This window comes from Cataglyphis hispanica, chromosome 16 (assembly GCF_021464435.1).
Source record: "Cataglyphis hispanica isolate Lineage 1 chromosome 16, ULB_Chis1_1.0, whole genome shotgun sequence".
Classification (NCBI taxonomy): domain Eukaryota; kingdom Metazoa; phylum Arthropoda; class Insecta; order Hymenoptera; family Formicidae; genus Cataglyphis; species Cataglyphis hispanica.
Window position 1 is genome coordinate 2,247,591 of NC_065969.1, and position 23,090 is coordinate 2,270,680.

The 23,090-nt window shown below is 24.8% G+C and overlaps 2 protein-coding genes across 2 annotated transcripts; both read right to left on the minus strand.

Annotated features, from left to right (window-relative positions):
- Positions 1-1,054: 1,054 nt before the first annotated feature.
- Positions 1,055-9,436, minus strand: LOC126855568 (aminopeptidase N-like). The gene is made up of 13 exons (XM_050603358.1): positions 9,275-9,436; positions 7,841-8,340; positions 7,250-7,690; positions 6,665-6,863; positions 6,028-6,154; positions 5,609-5,690; positions 4,568-4,935; positions 3,893-4,173; positions 2,938-3,128; positions 2,460-2,795; positions 2,168-2,237; positions 1,962-2,060; positions 1,055-1,821 (listed from the first exon to the last, which is right to left on the minus strand). Exons 2-13 carry the CDS (start codon positions 8,317-8,319, stop codon positions 1,693-1,695), a joined length of 2,802 nt encoding a protein of 933 aa, XP_050459315.1. The 5' UTR covers positions 8,320-8,340; positions 9,275-9,436; the 3' UTR covers positions 1,055-1,692.
- Positions 9,437-10,352: 916 nt separating this feature from the next.
- Positions 10,353-18,236, minus strand: LOC126855571 (aminopeptidase Q-like). The gene is made up of 13 exons (XM_050603363.1): positions 18,078-18,236; positions 16,363-16,823; positions 15,542-16,000; positions 14,896-15,079; positions 14,352-14,481; positions 13,759-13,837; positions 13,184-13,581; positions 12,454-12,755; positions 11,895-12,085; positions 11,418-11,738; positions 11,252-11,318; positions 11,063-11,146; positions 10,353-10,933 (listed from the first exon to the last, which is right to left on the minus strand). Exons 2-13 carry the CDS (start codon positions 16,800-16,802, stop codon positions 10,829-10,831), a joined length of 2,760 nt encoding a protein of 919 aa, XP_050459320.1. The 5' UTR covers positions 16,803-16,823; positions 18,078-18,236; the 3' UTR covers positions 10,353-10,828.
- Positions 18,237-23,090: the final 4,854 nt, after the last annotated feature.

Below are 23,090 nucleotides of genomic sequence, written 5' to 3' on the forward strand. Positions count from 1 at the left end.
TTAGAGCAATTTACATACAATTCAGAGTGCCACAAATTTAACGGTTTTTTATATTAAATAAATCTTTATTTTCAAGTAATTATAATTTGAATAAAAATCAAGATGTTCTTGCTGATTTATGGATGTAATGTAGACTCGCAAATTTTATCGGCATTTTATTGAAAAATAAATTTGACCTACAACAAGTAATATCAAGTTTTAGAAGTAAAAACATTTTAGCATTTCTTTTTTTGTACGGAACATTTAATATTTCTACTACGGATATAAATTCCACCGAATGTATCGATACGATTGTCTCTTGCAAAACCTCTTTGGTATAATAATTATATATATATATATATATATATATATATATATATATATACATATTCAAATACAAAATATATACTTTATAATATTAATTTAGTTATTAGTTCCAATGATTATCAATATCTTTATAAATCTCAAACCGATCAACTGTTTTGCGAAACACATTAGCAATTGAACTTTTATAAATACATAAAAATTTTAAATATTGACATAAAATATAAAAAATATTGGAGAACTATTAATTATTACAATTTAAAGCTTATTTTCAAATTTTTTTTGATAGAATTTTTTATCAGACAATAAATAAACCATATAAATCAAATCAATGGTGGTGTATCTCTTATGATATACAGGATTTTGAGATTTAAAATTAAGAAAGGTTTCTAATAGAATAAAAATACATATATAGAAAGCGTGTGTGTGTGTGTGTGTGTGTGCCAAACATTGCGCCATTAATTTATTAAACATTATAAATAAATTAAACATTAATAATAAGTTAATAAAATACATTGTAAGCAAAACATTAATAAAATATATTTTAGTCAGTTTTTATAGCACTTAAAACATTCATAACATATATTAATATAAAAACAATTTGTTGAATTTATAAATACATATATATGTATGTAAAGAATAATTATGTATAGTATTATTATATATATATATAAATATTAATAATAATTTTATATTATAATAAAATTACGAGAGATGTGCTATATAATATGTTATATTAATATGTATTATTAATACACTTTTATATATAAATATATGTATATATATTATACACCAATATATATATATTAATATATGTATCAACAATTAATAATCAATACAATATTAAAGTACATATATTGATCTACATATATTATTAATAAACTTAATAAAGAATGTTAAAATGAATATATAAGTATTAAAAAATAAGACTACAAATATGAAAAAAATTGAAAACAAAAATACAATTTAAAAGAGATGATACAATTCGATACATTAATGATCCAGCATATTTATATTCAGTGCAGTCAAATTTTATGACACTTACAAAATACATTAATCTACAAATTGAAAAAAAAATCTTTTCTTATTTAGATAATTAATTAATTGATATAAATTATCCCAGATTTGCAGAGTGATAATAAAACCTCTAAAACGTACGCTATCTAATATGTAATCTATAAATATTACGTATCTAATATATAATATTTATAAATATAACATCTTTGTTAATGCAAGCACATTGAGTATCATTAATGCATCTAAGCATACAAAATAAAAATATTAAGTTAGAGACGTACGAAGAAATATTTACCGAACAGGCAGATAAATAAATTTATATACAGAGAGAGATATATAATACTATAATTATTTTTTATTAAATAATTAGTATTAACTTGCCAGATGCTTAGATAGATATTTCTGAGATTCGATTTGATGAGAACGTATGTCTATCTTGTCTTGAACTACTTTATATTCTTGTTCCTCTTTTTTCAAATTCGTTATCATTTTTGTATTAATCTAAAATAAATCATATTTATACTAAAAAAAATAAATGTGTTAAAAGAAAATATATAATAATAATAATCTTTGCTTGTTCATTTGAGCCACTGAAACACAATACTGTCACACTAAAAAATTAAATAAATGATTAATAATACCTCGAGAATTGTATCTAAAGGCTCTAGCAAATTTTCTTGTATTTTTTTCACTGTATAATTTTGTAATTTCTTTAAATTTTCAACCAAAAACTCTTTTACCTACAAAACAGATTATTTTGATATTTATCAATTTTAAATAATAGTCTCTTCTCTCGCACTATAAAAATCGCATTTTATAAGTTTATATAAGTATAAAAAAGTTTTACCTTTTGAAGATGCTCTTCAGAATATAAATGATTTACAAGAACTGTTAATGTTACAAGAATACTGATTTTTCTATAAAAAACAAAATAGCTGTTATACATATCATACATGTAAGTTTATGAATAATATGAGAAGCAGTCAAATATAAACCAACTTTTTACCAAAACTGTTTAGAGTAGAAAAATGATGGGTGTACGTTGAAAATATTAAGATTGAAAAAAGAATTTTTTGGAAAATGTTCGGTTTATATTTGACTGCTCCTCGTATATATTTATGAAAAAACTGTCAAATTACTTTGGTTTTATTTTCTCAAATTTGTCAATTATAAAATGAAATACGTTATTTTTATTTGCATGCCTTGCAATTGCAAAAAGAAAAAAGGCAATATAATTTTTATTGTGCAAATTATAATTCAGTTTCATATGATCAGCTACAAAATTTAAATGATTTATGATAAAATCTTGATCTTCAGAGCAAACTAGATATTCTATAAATTTATTTTTAAATCTTTTATTTTCGATACGATATACATTTCTTATTCCCAACAAAGTAGATTTTTCATAGTAAAGAGAATTGGTTATTAATTTGAAACCATTACAATATGTCCATTCTTTCCACCATGGCAGGAGTCTATGAGATAAAAAATAAAAATGTTTGTTATAAATGTTTAGTGTATCTTAATTTTATTTTTTGATCAAATAATGTATTAAACATCGCACGAGATATATAAGAAAATTAAATTAAAGAAGACTAAATGTATAAGAAAAATTACTTGTCCTTTTCGGGATTTTCGAGATGTTGATTTAATTTATGATGGGCTGTTCTTACGCATATCTGATCATTAAGAGAACATGTCCATTTTGCAGCTTCTTGTCTTAAACGTTTTCTAAAATCATCCTCATTATGAATTTCGTTGTACTCAAGTTTTTCAAGCACTGTATTTAAGAGATGCAGTATTTTATTCTGAGGAAAAAAAAACAATAACTATAATGTACATTTTATATTGATAAAAAATATATTTTGTGTAGATGTAAGGTGACAATATAGTTTAATGATGACAAATTGCTAATTTTTTAAATCTAAATAATAATAATGAACTAATATGTGTAATAAAAGTTTTTGAAAATAATCCTGGACAGAGTAAAATGACGAATGTCATGTACGTTCAAGATAATAGGTTATAAATAATTATTTCTATTTTGCTGTAATTTCTAATTTAATATCTGTAATTATAAATAATTGTTTTTGTTTGCCCTGGTTCTGCCATATTAATTTTAATAAGTGAAATTTCATCATAAATAAATTTGCTTTTTTCTATCTTTCTTTACGCTTTATGTCGCTCAAACATTTAAATGCTGATAATAAACTTAATTAATATTGAAGCATTGCATATAAAACGTTTATATTTTACATTAGTATATAAAATTTTTATAAATTATATAAGCAATTTTGATTATATTTGATATAATTTATGATTCAAAGATATATGCTTCAATTTTTTTAAGAAATGCTTTTTAAGAAATTTAAATAACATCAAAGTTTTTAATTATTTGTAGATAAACTTTTTATTTTTAATCAAACTTGAATTATAACAAAATGTAACTAAACTTTCTAATTAAATTTTTTTTGGACGTTTATATGACAATTGTTAAGCCATTATTATATGTTATATGCAAATATTATGTACATAACATATAAATTAAAAAAAAAACTCTAATAATATCTACCTTAATTTTATCCGTTTTTTCTCCTGAAAATGGAAAGACACTCGACATGTATTCCAGAGCTTTAAACATAGGATACCATGCCACAAAATCTGTTTCTTGTTTTAGATATTTTGTAATATTCCAGAATGTGGCAGGATTGAGTTGTTTCGTTATCATAAAGTGAAAAACGTCATCGATAATTTGAGCACGATTAAGAACGTGTATTTTCATGTAATTCTCAGAGGCAAGATAACATGCAATTTTTTTCCAATTCTCTAAATCGTAATTGACTCGATAATATCCTGTAAAGAACATGTAAATTCATTTAAACCAAAAATTTAATCACAATTTTCTATCAATTTTTATTTGTTTAATCTTTCTAAATACACATGTAACAGAGCAAATATTCTAGAAAAAGAGATTGTGCCAACAAATAATTATTTATATAATTTTTCAATAAACAAATTTTTATATATATATTTGTAAATTAAGAAGAAATTAAAATGTTTAAATATTTTAAACAAAATAAATTATCTGTTCATAACTTGATACAGAAAATATAATTTAATTAAGAATTATTTACGCGTGTGTGTGTGTGTGTGTGTGTGTGTGTGTGTGTGTGTGTGTGTGTATAAACAAATAAATGTAGAAATAAAATAGAAACAAAAAAATAATCAAAAATAAATCAATATTTACCAATTTGTTGTAGGTTGAATATAATCCATCCATTTTCTTTGAATTTTATATCGATTAAATGAGGCTCCATTTGGTTTAACCAATAACGAGGTAAAGTATTGTTAAAATCGAGATCTGTTTGTGTAGTATAGGTCAGAGGTATGCAATAATGATGTGATGGATGATAATTTTCTATTAACACCATCCTGCTGTAAGGATGATCATAATCTCGCTTCACAATTATAGTAGGATAATGTTTTTGCTTTGTCCATGAATTTGTTATATTGACCATGTTTAATAATTCTGATTTGTATACATTAATTATACTTGGATATGTGTCATCAATACTTTCACTCATAGCTCTTTCCAAATTTTTGTAATCTAGATCGCTATATTCACAAAGTTTTTAACATCAATAAATGTATTTTGGAGAAATTAAGGGATTATATAAGATAATAAAGGGATATTATCAGAATATATAAATTGTTTTATATTAATTTAAATATATATTCGATACTTTTTACTTATTAATTATTATTAAATTTTATATAATTTAATTTTAATAAAAATTTATTGCTCTTAAAATAAAATTAATTTAGAAATAACAAAATTAACATTGTGAAAGATAGATGGATGTACAAGTAGTAAATAAAACTCAATTATATTGGAAGTAAACGGAAATGTGCATAAGATGTAAATAATATAATATAAAATATATATATATATATATATATATATATATATATATATATGTATAATCAACATAAGTTAAAATAACAATAATTGTGCACTAATGAAGTTCTCTGAATAAAGCGAAAAATAAAACAAATATTTGCAGAATAGAGATGAAATATGAAATAATAAAAATAAAAGCAAAAAAAAAAAATATTTTACAAAAAATTCTTTATTTGTAAGTTAACACAAAGATTATCAATTATGGAAAAAATAAAAAAAAGCTCTATAAACAAAGCACAATATTTTATAAAACTTATATTCATTAGACTTGATATGTTTAGTTGTCTCTGTTATACAGTAATTATTATAGTATAATATAATACTCACTCGTTAAATATGTATGTATGTATACCCTTCCAAAATATTTTTTCAGGAAATATGTTTTGTAACATCCGCATCATAATAGATACTATATTAAACCAGAAAAGTCAGATCAATTATTATTTACTACATATATATTTTTTATTTATTATTTAACATAAATTAATTACCGCATTCATTTGTGACTCTATCTGATTCGCTAACAAATTAATTTTATAATATAAGCTATAAATATATATTTATCTAAATATAAATAAAAGGATATATATATAAAATGTAAATACATTCATAATATACATATTTTATAATAAAAGTAATTTTTCGTGTTATTAAAATTTAATTAGATTTTTTTGTCATCAGTTTTTCTTAATTTTTTATAACATTTATGTTCACAATATGGGCAATTCTCAATTATTGTCACATACCTTTAATACAACGAAAAAATTTAAAAATACTGTTGAATGCAGACGTTTTATAAGAAGTATCAAAATTAAGTAAGTCGTGATGAAATTGTACCACAAACATATCCATTATCCGGAATGTTGGAAAAATCTATAGGACAAAAATTTACAGAAATTATATCAATATGGAATCGCAAAAAGACTCACATTTTTTAAAATAATGTGTGTATAATTTTTTTATTAAAGATATTTTTAAAATTATTTTAAAATTATATTTATATTAAAATATTTACTATAAGGATATGTACATATCATTTTTAAGTAATAATTTAAATTTAAATTTTATAATAATATTAAAAATTTTTTACTAACAATAATATAAGATTTGCATAGCAATTTTTTAAAAAATTGTAATAAGATAAAATATTTTTTAATATTGTCTCTATATATATGTCGCATATTTATTTGTAAAATTAATTTTTCTACAATTTTTTTTTTTTTTTTTAGAAGACGTTAATCTTTTATAGAAAAAAATGATGCATAAAAGTTTATGTTACATATAAAAAGATTAAAATTATATAAAGAGCATGCGATTCATATATTTTAAAAATACTGCTTTTCTTGGGAAGCAACCAATTAGTGCATAAAATATTTTACTAACCTTATGGACGGTATATGTTCCCAAAAATCTAATAAGACAATCATTAAAAAAATATGATGTCCATGATCCCGAATTTACTTTATAAACATTATAAACATTATAAAACCATTCTTGTAACACTTTATATCCTATTATGCGAACTACATCAATTTTGCGCGCAGCGGAATCTAACATGTTATTGTAGATAATATCTTCCTCTCTGAAAATAATAAAAACAGTTTTTAAGTATATTTCTTTATATAAAAAATTTGCAATTTAATGATTATATATTAATATAGTAGGTATATTAATACATATACAAAGTATATTATTCAAGATATTAAATTTACATAATATTTTGTACATAAATGTAATATTAAAATCTAAATTGAAATTTGCTGAAATAAATACACTTAGCTGCTTAATTGTTTGTAAATTATTGAAACAAAAATGTTTCTTTATTATGGACTAAATAAAGAGATATAATATATAAGCTATTTAAATAAACTCGCAGATAAATTCAGCATATTTGTCTTAACACTGTATTTTTAAATACTAATAATTATTTTAATTAATTAATATATTTTTTAATCATTTTATGCTTACCTGTAAAGAACTAATCCAAAATTTGGTTTATTTTTGTCTGGGAAATTCGGAATCGCACCATGATTCACTTTCAAAATTTCCCTTAAATATTTCCATTCGCTTTCCAAAGACAATGTGATGTGTTCAATAGCTTCCTGAGCAAATACCATGTGGCTTGAGGAGCAATTTCTATAGCACACATTTGTGCTTTTAGTGGAATGGCAATAGAAATTAGTTACTATCCCTCCTATGAAATAAATGGGCATTCTAGGTGTGGTTTGGAATTGTGCGATCGCCATGTCTACATTATTTATTTCCACTTTTTCTATCGGCATATTTGATAAAGCCACGTAGTCACGATGATACTTTAAAGTAATGTTAAAGGTGGTTTGTGAAAATTCGCTCCAGCATGGAAAGATTTGTCGAGCCCCAAGTATATCGAAATACGTTGTCATTAACCACCTATTATTGTATTATATTTCATTATTATATTTCAAAAAACGAAAAGAAAAATACAATACTATGAATAATTTATTTACTATTAATTAATTTACCAATATATTGATTTATAATATGATAACATATATTTTTAGCATTTTGACAGTTACTCACCAATCATGTTTCTCTTTGTAAATAGTTGTTAACTGTGTATTATCATCAACAATACCAACATATTTTATATTCAAAATGTAACGTTCCGGTAATATCAGATTATTTATAAAAATAATCTTGATATTTTCATTCGTATCACTATAGAAATATTTCATGGGATAAACAATCATTTCCTTGTATACCCCGTCCCCGCGAAATCTTGGTGGATTATCAGTCATAATTATATCAGTTAGACATTTAATTTTTGAATGCAATACTAGATATTGCATTGGTACGAGAACCTTAATGCTAATATTGCATTCACTGTAGAAAGTATTTAATTCGACATCTGGTACAAGATGAACATTATAATGCTCTGATATTATGTTGTGAACATTGTTTAAATGTTTTTTATACATCGTAATGTGAGTATGGGTGAAAAAGGCCTTTGCAATGATAAACGTTAAACAGCTATTTAACAATAATTTTAGAAACACCATGTTAATTTTTGCCTCAGATGCCTGTTGAAAAATTACTTTGTTAGAAAGAGAATTGCCAAATCTAATTAAGATATTATTTTCGATATATACGTCATTTATAAAATAAAAACTTACATTTAATTATAACAAAAATTTAAATAAATTATTAATTTAAAAATCTAATAAAACCTTTCAGTTTTAACGGAAAACTGCTTTGAACTCACAACAAAGAAACTGGAGCTCATGTAATTCAATATATTATTTTATACGCATTTTGAAAGTTACACATTGTATATTTTGTTCCGCTTATATCTGTCCTATATGACCGATACAGTTCTTATTTTATTTATTCGTTTATTTTTTGTGTATACTCATTTGGTCGTTATTGATTTAATTAAAGATATCTAACATTATTTAATATTATTTCATAAATAAATCGAATCAGAGTAATTATTTTTTCAATCATGTTCTTTATATTCTTTAATTTCTCTATTATATTCTTATATATTCTTATATTAATTTCTCTATTATATTCTTTAATTATCTTTTCCTCTTTTACATTTATGCTAACATATGTATTATATTTAAATATATATTTTAACATTTATTATTTGTTGTAATTATTTTAAATTTAATGTTTTTAAAAATTATATTATAGATTTTAATTATAAAATATGTAGAATATCGAATAAATAGCGGTTTTAATACATCATTAGATAGCAAATAAACATCTTAAATGTTATATTTGGTATCTGCGATGTAAAATAAATGTAATTTTGAATATATGCTAATAATCAATTTGCTAGCTATCAATTTCTATTAATAGTATCTCTAATGTAAAATAAATATAAATCCTAAAAAGATTTTGCTTAAACATATTGCTTAATTTTTATATTTTTGTAAGCCAAGATATTTAAACACGTACGAGAAAGAGAAATAGAGAGAAGATAAAAGTGTTTTATTTCTAATAACTCACTCTGTATATTGAAATATGTGTATCGAGCTGTAAGTATGTACGTCTATTTGTAATAATTAATTGTAATAAATTCGCGCACTATCACTAATATCACACTGCGGTCTCCATGATTTTATCATCCCAAAAGATCATCAAAGATTAACAGTATTCGGTACAAGACATTACAATAAATACGAATGTTATGTCAACAACTTTTAAGATCGTTAATATATATCTTTATGATCAATAACCGTTATTAGCACGTAATCAAATTTGTATTTAAAATATAAATTTTAAATAATTTATTTTAAAATGCAAATGTTTAAAATTTTAACCGATTTTCCCCGTCTCAATTCCCTATAATCACCATAATTAATCATATTAGACCATAATTAATTAAAAAATATTCATTTCTCCATTTATCAATGTAAAAGAATTTTAACTTATAACTGTTAAATAATAATTTTATATTGTCTAAATATACAATATTTTTGAAATGTTATATATTCATGCTGCTTAAAAAAATATTCAAAGGGAGGATTGCATTAACAAGAAATATTGTTGGACATCTCAAGAGTAATATATATTTAAAAACAAAAATAAAATAATAAAATTTTATGTTACAAAAATTAAATTTTATATTACAAAAATTAAATAAAAGTTTTAATTACAAGTTTATCAAAAATATAATATAAACTAGCGCCATACATTGTAAATCGTAGGATGCTAATAAAGATGACATATTTTAAATTTTATATTTATAAATAATTTTGATATTAATAAAAGCGTATTAAAATTTAACATTATATTATTAATATCTATACTAATACATATACGCACATACAAAATAATATATTAAAATATTGTCTGTAAATTTTATTATTTAATAAATATATATAATGTCGAATAAATTATAATTATTTCACATTCTTATTTTATTATTATTATTTTTATAGTAATAATACTATATTAATAATTATAAAAATAAATAAATTTATATTAATATCTATACATATTCATATATTTATACAACATGCTTATATATATACATATATACATATGTACATATATACATATATATGTATAAATATGCGTTCTTAATAAAAACATATAAAAACATTTTAATTAAATTTAAAATATTAAATTTGATAAATTAAAGATGTATATTTATTTCGCAAACAAAGAATCTAATTTAAAATAGGTAAACAGTCTTGAATGTATTAATGATTTTTGAATACTTGATTCACATACTTATTCTTTATAAAGATTTAACTGTAAAATTTGGGAAGCTTGTATTTTTATTTGCGTAAATAGCTATGTAGTTTCATTGTTTCTTGTTTATGTAAAAAATGCATTGAATCTTATAAAATGTTCTTGTAAATGCTTCTACGTCATTAATACACTTTGTTGATTACAATCATAATAATATTATAAATAATCAATAACATAATTGCAAATAAATAAGAGCTATGTAGAAAACATTTTTATACTAAAAATAGGTAAACACGTGCATATGCGTACATTCACATGATATGATACACGCCTGCGCTCTAGATTTCTTACTTATCAATTTCGTTAATACATAAATATGTCTGCAAATTTGTGCAGATCCTTGATTTGGGAGCGACGATTTTTTATCTTATCGAGAATTTTTAACAGAATTGGATCTGCTTTGCGTTCCTAAAATAAATTGTATCAAAATTAATTTGTAATATTTAGTGAGATTATGATAAAGTAAAATAAAATAAATAAAAAAAAAATAATTAATTTAATTTAATTAAAAAAAAAAGTAAAATAAATAAAATTTACCTTCTGTCTTTCATACAATATTTTTTCACTAAATTCAAAATACAATTCTTGTTTCCCCAGATCATTCTTCGCGAAATTTTCCAACTAAAAAAGAACATTTTAATATTTAATAAGTATTAATTTAATAAGTTAATAAGTAATAATTTGACTGTAAAAATTATAACTTAGATAAATTAATAAAATGTTTACCTCGATAAGTTGTTTTTCATCAAATAAATGATTAATAATAACAGTTAATGTTACTATTCTAATTTTTCTATATAAAAAGTAAATAGAAAATATAAATATAGAGAGAAATTTCATGTTTATATATTTAAGAATAATATTTATTTATAAAAAAAATATTACTTCTTACCTGGGTATTAATTTTTTAAAATTACTTAATATGTGTGTATGTATATGTTCGATTGTTATATATTTTGTAATAATAGTAAGAAAATTGTTAATAGCTTGCAATCTTAAAATATCTTTCAGACTCGATTTCTCAATCACATATCCTGTTTTGCTTAAAAAGTTTTCGATGATATCCATATCGTGAATGCAACTTAGAATTTTAGTGTCAATACTGTTCGCCCACATATTATACAAATCTTCCCAAAGGAGTATAGCCTGCCACGAGGAGTTTACCGCGCACAAACCATTGCGATATGTCCAGTCTTTCCACCATGGCAAAATTCTATAAAATGTCAGAAAAAATAAAATTCTGTTATAAAACTTTAGCATATAATTTTGTGTGTAATTTAATTGAATAACTTTTAATCTCAAACGTTGTATGAAATATAAGAAAGCAGACGTAAAAAAAACTATAAATAAAATATAAAAAAAATATTACTTATGCTTTTCAGGATCCTTAATATGTTGCATTAATTTCTTGTTGGCTACTTCTAAACACTTTTTTTCATTTAATAAACATGCCCATTTTGCAGCCTCTTGCCTTAAAGATTTTCTATGCTCATCTTCATTAAAAACTTCTGTGTAATTAATTACCTCCAATATATCATATAATGTATTTTGCATCATCATCTAAGAATTATTGTTAAATATTATAAAGTTTTGTTTCGTTTATTATAAATTTTTTAACTACATCTTTCTTTTGTTCTATTCTTATAAATCATTATCATACTACTAGATATAGATTCTACATTTTATATTTGTAAATTTTTAAATAGCAATAAATTAGTGGAGAAAAAAATATGTATATTTATGGAAAATATGAAACTTTTCCTTTTAAAAATTTTTAATTTTAATCTAAATATTATTGTATAATTTAATTTTTGTGTTATATGTGTTCTACTTTTAGAAATTATTCTTTATAACTGTAGCAATTATTTTACATACATATCTATCTAATATCCGACAATTTTATTGAATATAAATCAAGTAACAATTACCCTCGCAAAATAAAGTTTTTCGCTTTTACCGAGAAGCTCTCCGATAGGAATACTAAAGATGCTTGACATATATTCTAGAGCTTTGAACATAGGATACCAGGCTACATAATCTGTCTCGTGATGTAGATATTTCGTGATATCCCAGAATATGGAGGAGTGAATTTGATGTGATAACAATAAGTGAAAAGCATCATCGACAAGTTGGGCACGATTGAGAACGTGTATATTTGTGTATTTATCCGAATATAAATACATTGTTATTAATTCCCAATTTTGAGAATCATAATTCACGCGATAATATCCTATCAAAAAATATATAATAAAATATATAATAAAAAATAATAATAAAAAATAATAAAATTTATTTTATTGTTTTTAGATTGGATTAAATTTATTTAAAGGCTATCTGTATGTTCAATATATCTGTATTTTCTTATTTTTATTAAGAAGCACATTAGAAAAATAAAAATTATGCAAATTATTAATAGAACTATATATTAATAATTCAAAGTTTTTTACCTTATAATATATGTTATATATAATATTGTTCTTTTCAAAAAATTAAATTGCAATAAATTTTGTAAATTCTTATTAGTTATAACATTATTGTGTTATGTGCATTAATAACATAGGTTTGCATGAAAATATAAACTGATGTGAAATTTAATTATTTAGACTTAATTATTAAAAATAAAAGAATAATAATTAGTATTTATTAGTCAATATTTACCAGTTTGTTGTAAATTAAATATTATCCATTGATCGTTTGTGAGATCTGGGATCTTCAGAAAATGTTTATTTGATTGGTCAACACCTTTTTCGTAAAATAAAAAAGTAGGAGACGATGTATTAAAATTTAATTGTCTCTGCGTAGTATAAGTCAAAGGTATACTCAAATTATTTGTTACATTGATACTATTTATTATTATATTATACGTTGAAATCTGTGATTGATCATATTTTCGTATCATATATATTACAGGATAATGCTTTTGGTTCATCCAAGTTTTCAATTCTTGTATGTTAATTAGAGCATTATTTTCTTCTTGTGTTCCGTAATAATAATTCTGAAGATAGACATTTTTCAAAGCTGTCCAGTAATCGTGAGGATAAACAAATTCATAATCACTAAAATTGAAAATTTTAACATTAAATTAAATAAGAGAATAAAATTATAATATTGGAAGATAGCAAAGCAAGAATAATGACAAAAAAAACAAAGAAATATTTTACAAAATCTACATTATTATTTTTAATATTTACTTAATTTCATTTTATATAATTAATTTATTTTATATTACTTACTGATCATATATACATAAGCGCATACTGTCCCAAAATAACTGTTCAACAGCATGTTTCACCATACGCAACATAATGGATGCTATATGTAAAAAAGAAATACATGATTAAATTTGTTTAAAAGTATATATAATATATTTAAAAAAATTATTCGCTTTCTGTAGATTATGGAAATGATTAATTTTACGTAGATAACAATTTAAAATTTTTTTTCTGTTACTCTTTAAAAAGATCAGAAGAGGATCATGATATAGATTTAATGAAAATCTTGATATAAATTTAAAGCTAGCATCTTTGAAGTTTGAAATCAGAACGATTAAATTGATTACATTGTTCTTAAAATATTAATAATTTTTAACAATGATATGAGCCACCCTGTATGTTCAAGTATATACATATACATATTTATATGTGTAATATATTTTTTATAGTACATATATAATATTTATTAATATATATAATATTTATTAACATATATAATATTTATTAATATTAAATAATTAATTAAAATATCAAGAAAAATATGTTTTTTATATATAACTTATGTTTAAAATTTTACACGGACAATTCTTAATTCTTAGTTGATATTATTATACCTTTGAAATAAGAGATTATTTCAGAAAAGATGGCTTGTGACGTAGAAGACTGAAAATCAACATCCCAGTGCAAAACTTCATGTTGAATTTGAACGACAAACAAATCCATCATCCGAGCCTCTGGAAAAGCCTGGAATTTTTGTGTAATAAAATTCAGATAAAATTACAAAAAGAATTTGCATTTACAATAGAAATAAATCGCGTTGCTGCATTTTAATATAAAAAAGTTTATTTTTTTTGAAAATATAATAAAATAATGCTAGAATAATGTGTATTATGCAATATTATAATGATTATTCTCTTAAACGTATCTAAAAAAAAAAAAATGTTTCTTATTACAAACTTTATTTCTATATTATTTTAAGCTTCAGCCCATAATTTTCTTATACATTAAATTTTATAAAAATATAAGAATGTCGAGTAATATATGCAATCAGCATTCTAGTTTCATGGAATAAAAAAAATTTTTTAATACTAAGAACGTTGCCATATGACAACAAGCATTTAGCGTATTGATTAACTATTTTGAAAACATAAAAATAACCTTATCCATAGCATATGCTCCCATGAATGTAATGAAAGCTTCATGCAACCATGGAGTAGAACACCAAGAGGTTTGGAATATATTATGAAACCATTCTTGCATTACTTTATATCCTATTACACGCTCCACTTTGACTTTCACCCCAATTGGATCTATATTTTCATCATATATCATATCTGATTCTCTAAAAATTATTTTTAAATAATGTGCAGTTAATTGTATTATGTGTTTATATGTAAGGCTTATGTAGTGTGTTCAATGAGATTCTCTCTTTATATAAAACTATTTTATATATATGAGAGGCAGTCAAATATAAAGCAGTTAAACAATAATATTTATTAAATTAAAGCGTTTTTTTTATGTAACGCAATTAATATAAATGAACATTGTTCTACAAACATATAATCAAGTACTGCAAATGTTAATATTATTTATTATAACTGACATAAATAATATATAAATATTTTTAATTTTTAAAATATACTTGATTTTCAATAAAAATATATATTTTTAATTAAACAAACTCAGATATAAAACACGACATCCTATAGATTTTGCTTTATATTAACTGTACGAATAATAATTGTGTGTTTTTTAATAAATTAATATATATCTTTTTACATTATTCCTTTGCTCATGAATTTACCTATAAAAAATAAGTCCCAGATTTGTCACGCCATTATCCTTGTAATTCGGAATTGCAACATTATTTACCTCCGAGATTATTTTTACATTTTTCCATTCACGGTTTAAAAACAGCATGATATCTTCTATGATACTCTGTGCATACCACAAACCAAAACTGTCTGATCTATATTGTGCTATGATATCATCAATTCCAAGTTTCTGTTTAGAAAATTCTGATTTATTAGTCATAATTGCCGCAACCAGATAAGTCGGCATTGGAGGTGTGGTATCAAAATGTGTCCACACCATGCCGTGCTCTTCATCTGCATCCACTTTAAGCTGTGGCATATTCGACGAAACATCGTAATCTTTATGGTGCATTATAGAAATATTATAGGTGGATTTAAGTGTCAAATCGTCCAAGCATGGAAATATTTGTTGCACATAAGATGTCTTGGAATGTATTGCAGGCCACCATCTATCATATTTTAACAACAGAAATTACATAAAAATAAATTGCATTTTATAAGAAAAAAAAAACATTAAAGATTAAAAATAATATTAGAAATTAAAGAATATATTTTATTATATTATTATTATATTATATTTTGTTTAACACACTATACACGACAAGTAAAAATTGTTTTTATATTAAAATTATTTAATGTGTAATATTTTGGCGTGTGATGAATTTACATTTAAAATATTATAATAATATTAATGTATTATATATAATAATGTAAAAATAAATAAATAAAAAAAATATATATATATAGTATATTTATTCATTTAATATAGATAATGAAACATATGTTTAACACTTGATAGAGAGTTACTAACGTTGCATTTTCACGTCCTTTGTAGAATGTTTTAATTCCTCTATTATCAGCTAGAGTACCTATAAATCTCATATTTAAGATATAATTTCCCCGTAATGCTTCCGTAAAATCAAGGCTGGCATGCGTTTTATCAATACAGAAATATGTTGGTTTAAGAATTTTAATTTCTCCCTCGTCTTTATCATATACTTCAAAATATTTAATTAGGATTATGTCAATTATGCATAGTCCTCCCACATACAAATTTATGTTCTGCGTTATTAGATGAATATTGATACTAACATTGCATTCGCCGTAGAATTTATTATCGTCGATATATGTTTTAAGCTTGATGTTATAATGTTCTGGTATTATACTCGGTAAATTGATTTCAGCGGTAACAAAAGCTGTCATGACTATGAATGTTAAACTGCCACTTAGTAGCAATTTTCGAAATGCCATATTAGTTTTTACTTTAGATACCTGCAAAAATTTTGTTATTAAAAAAAATAAATAAAGGGATAAAATGCAGCAAGGTGTGCTTTCCATATCATATACATACATAAAAAAAAAAGGAGTAAACATAAAAAATATTAACGCCATTATAATTATGTTAAAAAAAATTGACTTTAATTGTATAAAAAGTTACTAAAATTTTGATTAAAAAAAAAGTAAAAAAGAAACAGAGAAGAAGACAGAGAGAGAGAGAGAGAGAGAGAGAGAGAGAGAGAGAGAAAATGAGATAAATAAAAATAATTTAAAATTTAAAATTACAATGTAAAATATCAAAAAACAAACAGTTTATTTTATCAAATTTTTTCTAAATATTGTAATATTTTTTTATTTATATAATAAAGCATTTACATTTAACCGTAAACAAAGCTCAAATTGCTTATTTATTATTGATTTAAAAAATATAATTTTCTTAGCTTTAACGACAAAATCACGTTGAATTTGTAACAACTGCCATTGTATTTGTGGACGTTACATTTGTGCTACGTATTAATATTTACAAATTCTTATACGCATTTTCAAAGTCATACATTGTATATATTTTGTTTTGCGTACATCTTTCCTATATGATCGATATTATTCTCTGTTGTATATGTGTTTAACTTTCTATTAGCAAGTCTATTTATTTTTATTTTATTTTAACTTTCAATTAGTTTATTAGCAATATTTTTCACCCGAAATATTAAATGGATAGAAAAAGGCTGAATTGTTAGCAATATAGCATAATAAATGTGGTGGCAAAATTAATTTTTATTTTTAACAATTTTTGTTTTACTTTCTTCTCACATTTTTGTACACTAATTGTTTAATATTATATACTTTAGTATTTATATATATCTAATTCCTTATTTGACAAAATTAAATTTATTCAAACTTTACTTCTTGTAATATTGCCTCATAAATTGAATCAAGTATAAATCATACATTATTCTGTTTATATTTATTAAACAGAATAACTCTAACTAATACTAAACTCATACTAAATGTACTCTAATTAATGTTATTTTAAGGTATACACATTATTATGATAAGCATTTGAAATCATCTCTCTGTTAAAATCTGTCAAAACTTTGACAATAAATCTTGACAAATAAACTTTGACAAAATAAAACTGTGCTCGTATTTGTATTGTAGAATTATTTAAATTCTTCATTTTATTTTTTCACATTTCGTTAATTTGACGATACATACGTATTTGTGTGTCCCATTTCTATATTAGCTCACCTTGTTGTTAATTAAAGTTGTCTGCCACAAGTTTTGTTACTCAAATATGCAATTCTTGTAAAAATTAATTGTAGTAAATCTGATGATGTATTATCACTATTGATGTAATATTCAAAGTGTATTCAAGCCACAACATTCACGAGATCTTATCATTTCGAGAAGCCATCGAAGACTAAGGCTCGGTGTATGACATTACAATAAGTACGTAATGTTATGTCAACACTTTCGATCGTCCCTAAATATTTTACTGGTCGATAAATGTATATAATCACAGAGATAGCATAATTTTAATTTTTAATTTTTGATAATATGTTTTGAGAAAAATACGCAAAAATAAGAAAAAAATATCTCATTTATATTTTGTTTGTTCAGATGAGTTTTATGACATGTGCTGTAATTAATTAGAACAATTTGACGACAATTAAAAATGCCATAAATTTAACGATTTTTCATATTGAATAAATTGTTATTTTTAAGTAATTATAATTTGATTTTAAATCAAGATGTTTCTGATGATTTATAGATGTAATATAGACTCTCATGAAAAAGCAATATTATTGACAGTATCAAAAAATAAATTTGACCTACAAGTAATATTAACTTTTAAAAAAGTAAGAGAAGCAATGACACTTCTATCTCTTATTTAATATTCCAACACGAATAAATTCCACCAAAAGCACCATGACAGCATGGTCGTCTCCCGCAAAAGATTTTCTTCTCTCTGATATACACGTACATGTATATATTTTATTTGTTATTGATTATATATAATAGAGTAAAATGTTGCGATATAGAAAAGAATAAAATTATAAAGATTATATATAAAGATTGCGACATACAAGATTGCAATACAATATATATATATATATATATATATATATATATATATATATATATATATATATACACTGTATTTAATTAATTTTATAATGTATATAATTATTAAAATATAACTTTTTTTTATCTGCTTTGGGTAAATTTTTGTAACTAATGTTAAATACTTTGTATAATAACTATATCTATAGCAAATGAGCTTGGTGGGCTCGGAGGTAATTAAAGAATGTTAACATCACCGGTCATTTACATTTAAGATAATTACACAAATTATTTAATTTATACGATTATTATTATTTTTTTTTTTAGTTTATCTAGTTATTGTTTTATTGTTGAAAACATCGACAAGATATCATTAAAACTCGTATGAGATTTTGCATATGTTATCTGGAAAGAAAATTCGCTACTGTAGGTAACTTAATCTTTGCATCGTCAAAAATAAAACAATAATTTTAAGATAAAATGTTTATTTTGCTATATTTGAGGCAGTTATATAAAAAATCTATACATTTTTGATAATGAAACAATAACGTATTTTGATTATGTGCAAGAGTTCTCTATATCAAATTTTTCAACGTTGGGATGAGACAAAACAATCGCATGCGTGTGCTCGATACGTCGGTCACGTGCTTTCATGGACGCTACATGCATACGCAATGAAAGAGAGACGAAGACGGCGCAATCATCTCTCTTCGTCTAACGATCAGTGTACTACCACTATCGACAATATCGAAAAGTGCATGTAGCGCAGACACGAACCAAAATTGAAAAGTGGACGTAGCACGGAAGTGAAGCAGCTGGCTGTTTTATCCTGCCTGAAAATGGACGCGGGCTTGTAGTTCCAAGCGGCCGTAAAATGAACGTGAGAGGCGCTGCTGTACGGGACCGCTCTCAGGCTTCTCTCCGGTGTGACGCGACCCCGCCGCTATCTGACGACCGAGCCGGGAACTAGCTCGCGTTCCCTCCTCGTCAGTTAGCTGCATTCACAGTGATGCCAACGGGATGCAGGGTCAATTGCAGAACGTACGCGGTGCCGCGTCGTAAACAACGTCTCGCGCTTCCTCTCCCGAATTCGGCGTGGACTCGGCCCTTCGTCAGTGCGCGATCGTTGCAACGCGATCCCCTACCCCTCTCCCCCGACCGCCGGAAGTGAGGTCCGATCGCATCGCGAGTCGTTCCAAGACATCCGCGGCTACGTTATTCCCGCGGTCGTCCCCGGGGTCCGTGTCAGTGCGCGAGTTGGCAAGCGTTGGCCTGCCCGCGAGAGTACAGTAGGGCTGCCATTTTCCGTGTGTACGGTGATAAAGAAAGGTAGAGGGAGAGAGAGAAAGAGAGAGAGAGAGAGAGAGAGTGGAAGTCGCGATAGAAGAGTGGGATACGGAGAGAAAGATTCGTGGAATTTCGCGAGACACACGGATCAGTTCCCTTACACAAGGGTCGCGGAAAGAAAGGGCCAGGCAGCCCCTTTCCTCGAGATCTGTCATCGCGATAAGTCCTCGAGCAGTCCCGACGACAACGTCATTCACAGCTGCGTCTACGCCCGCTCGCAGGTGAAGGAGCGCAAGGTGGAGAAGGTGAAAGAGAAGGAGGAGGAGGAGGAGGAGGGAGAGGGAGAGGAGGAGGCCCACGGAGACGCGGGGGTGCTCGTTCGAAACTGGACCGACGATCAAGGTCAGTGCATCATCGTATCGGTCTCTGGCGAACCGAATTTTTTTCTTTCTTCCTCTCTTTATCAAACGCGAGCGCGCGGAATTCGAGTCGCGCGCGCGAGATGACGTCAAGATTCTTCCTCTCGTGTATTTCAAATTTAATTTCGTTTTGTTCGGTGCTTCACTGTCGTTACTAGCTTGATGAAAATCGTCGCAAGATTCAGGTATCGTGTTTAATCATCCTGACGTAATTCTATCTTGTTCCTCTTTATCTATTCGATTCAGACTCTCGAGAGATTTATGAATATTAAATGTCGTATGTATTTAACTTGTGAGATGTATTATTAATCTTGTTGTAAACGACAGTGGATCAGTATAAAGTAATTTTTTTATTTATTTATTGTTATTTATTTATATTTGTTATATTATGTCAAAATTTTTTATGTAAAATTATTTTAAAATTTATTTTCCTTTATTTATATTTATATAAATATATATCAAGATATTAATAGATAAATATAGATATTAATTTGTCAATTTTACAAATTTGAAATATCTTTTATTTATCTTTATAAATTCACTGATAATGCATCGACTTTATATAATATTTAAAATTTTTTTATTTTGACTAAAATAATTCATATAAAAGAGAGAAAAAAGGGGAAAGAGAAAGAAAGAAATAGAGATAGATGGAGAGAGAGAGAGAATCTATATAATTTTTATATCTATAAAATAAAACATATGTATGTGTGTGTGTAAATGGACTAATCTTTTTCTCTCTCTCTCTTTCTCTCTTTATCTCGAACTTAATTACAATGAATTATGCGAATATATAATGATCTCAATTTTGCATTATGTATTATATTTTTCTTTCTCGACACTCACTCCTTTGTCGCGTTTTATGGCAATACGACAATTGGCGTGCAATCAAACAGCAGCTACGCATATTCATGCTCCTTTTTCTCGCACACGATATAGCTCGTGCGAGACTTCCAGACACTTATTGGAATCGAGATTATACAGGAATAAGAATGCCCGAACGCGTAAAATTTTACACGAACCATAAACATATCCCACGGAACGGCGTATCGCGAAGGATGTTTGCTTTACGATTACGCATCAAACAACCTACTTGCTGCGGTTTATTTTCAATCTAATCGGACAAGACGTGAATAAAAGGGAGATCTCATTCTCGGTAATCTCGATCGATGTGCAAGCACAGATACATTGTGTATATATATATATATATATATATATATATATATATATATATCTTATAGAGCGGTATTTTTCGATTAAATGCATTACAATCGCATGACATTTTTATCACATGGTTAGATATTTTCATCAATCTCGTTCTCCACTCTGCATAATAAAAATGCAAATCACATATTGATAAGAACGATAAGAACGTATTAATATACCATTAAAATATTAACAGAATATATCGTAATTTTTCGAACGATTTTTATGAAATATTGTTGCACAGGTTATTTGCGATAATCTTTTACAAAACTGATAAGGGAAATAATACGTTAATTATATAATATTCTATTTGAATAATACACACAGGTTATTTTTACGATTAATATCTTGAGTTTGATTAGATTAAAAATCTCCGATGATGTAATAACTCAGGAATAATAACTCTTGGAATGAATAATAGCGTATATGAGTTATCGCGTACTTTCTCTCTCTCTCTCTCTCTTTGTGCCTTTTTATTCAATTTAAATTAATCTTTTTTTTATTAATCGGCATCGAGAGAGAGGATCCGCGTCTTTCTCTATATGCGTATTGATTTTATAAATTCCCGGTAGCCCCGTGCGAATGAACGTTCTCGGATGTTTTCTCTCGATCAGCTGATCGCCGCGCGCGTCGAATTCCTTCCGCCGATTTATTAAAATTAACGCTGTGCATTTGCGTGTTTTGCCAGGCGTATGTTAAGGAAGGCCTTTTACGATCTTTCCTTCTTTAGCGGAGGAGAAACTTCTTTGCGAATTAACAAGATTGTTATGATGGATGGCGATTAGAACCGTGACAATCACGAAGTATTTTCTCGTATGACATTTATTGCATTATAAGTGGCCAATTAAAAGTGATCATTGAAAACAATTCATTTTCAATTCGGGCAAGAAATTAAATATAGAATAATAGTTAATTTTTTTTATAAATACATATTTAATTAAATTTTATTAGATTTTTATTTTTTTTTAATTTTAAATTTAGAATTTAATATTTTATTATAAACTATGAAATTATATAATGTAAGTTTAAATATTTATTAAAGTAATTGTTAAATTATAAAATTTATAAATGTATCAAATAAATTATATATTTTGGTAATTATATTTTAATTATTATATTTATATTTTTTTTATTTATATTTTATATTTATATCTTTATTATTATATAAATTTTTATTAGTGTTATAGACAATTCTTTTTTTTTATTTATAAATTTACAGTTTAATATTCTTTATTTAAACATAATATTTTTAAATTTAATTGTTATAATTTTTTGAATAAATTAA

Excerpts from the sequence above, each read along its gene's own strand:
- LOC126855568 (XM_050603358.1), bottom strand. The coding sequence starts at position 8,319 with ATGGTGTTTCTAAAATTATTGTTAAATAGCTGTTTAACGTTTATCATT. Across the intron at positions 2,061-2,167 it reads CTGAAGAGCATCTTCAAAAG|GTAAAAGAGTTTTTGGTTGA; the intron begins GTAAAACTTTTT and ends TCTGTTTTGTAG. Across the intron at positions 1,822-1,961 it reads CTTTAGATACAATTCTCGAG|ATTAATACAAAAATGATAAC; the intron begins GTATTATTAATC and ends GATTTATTTTAG.
- LOC126855571 (XM_050603363.1), bottom strand. The coding sequence starts at position 16,802 with ATGGCATTTCGAAAATTGCTACTAAGTGGCAGTTTAACATTCATAGTC. Across the intron at positions 14,482-14,895 it reads GAGCATATGCTATGGATAAG|GCTTTTCCAGAGGCTCGGAT; the intron begins GTTATTTTTATG and ends CAAAAATTCCAG. Across the intron at positions 11,147-11,251 it reads ATGAAAAACAACTTATCGAG|TTGGAAAATTTCGCGAAGAA; the intron begins GTAAACATTTTA and ends GTTCTTTTTTAG.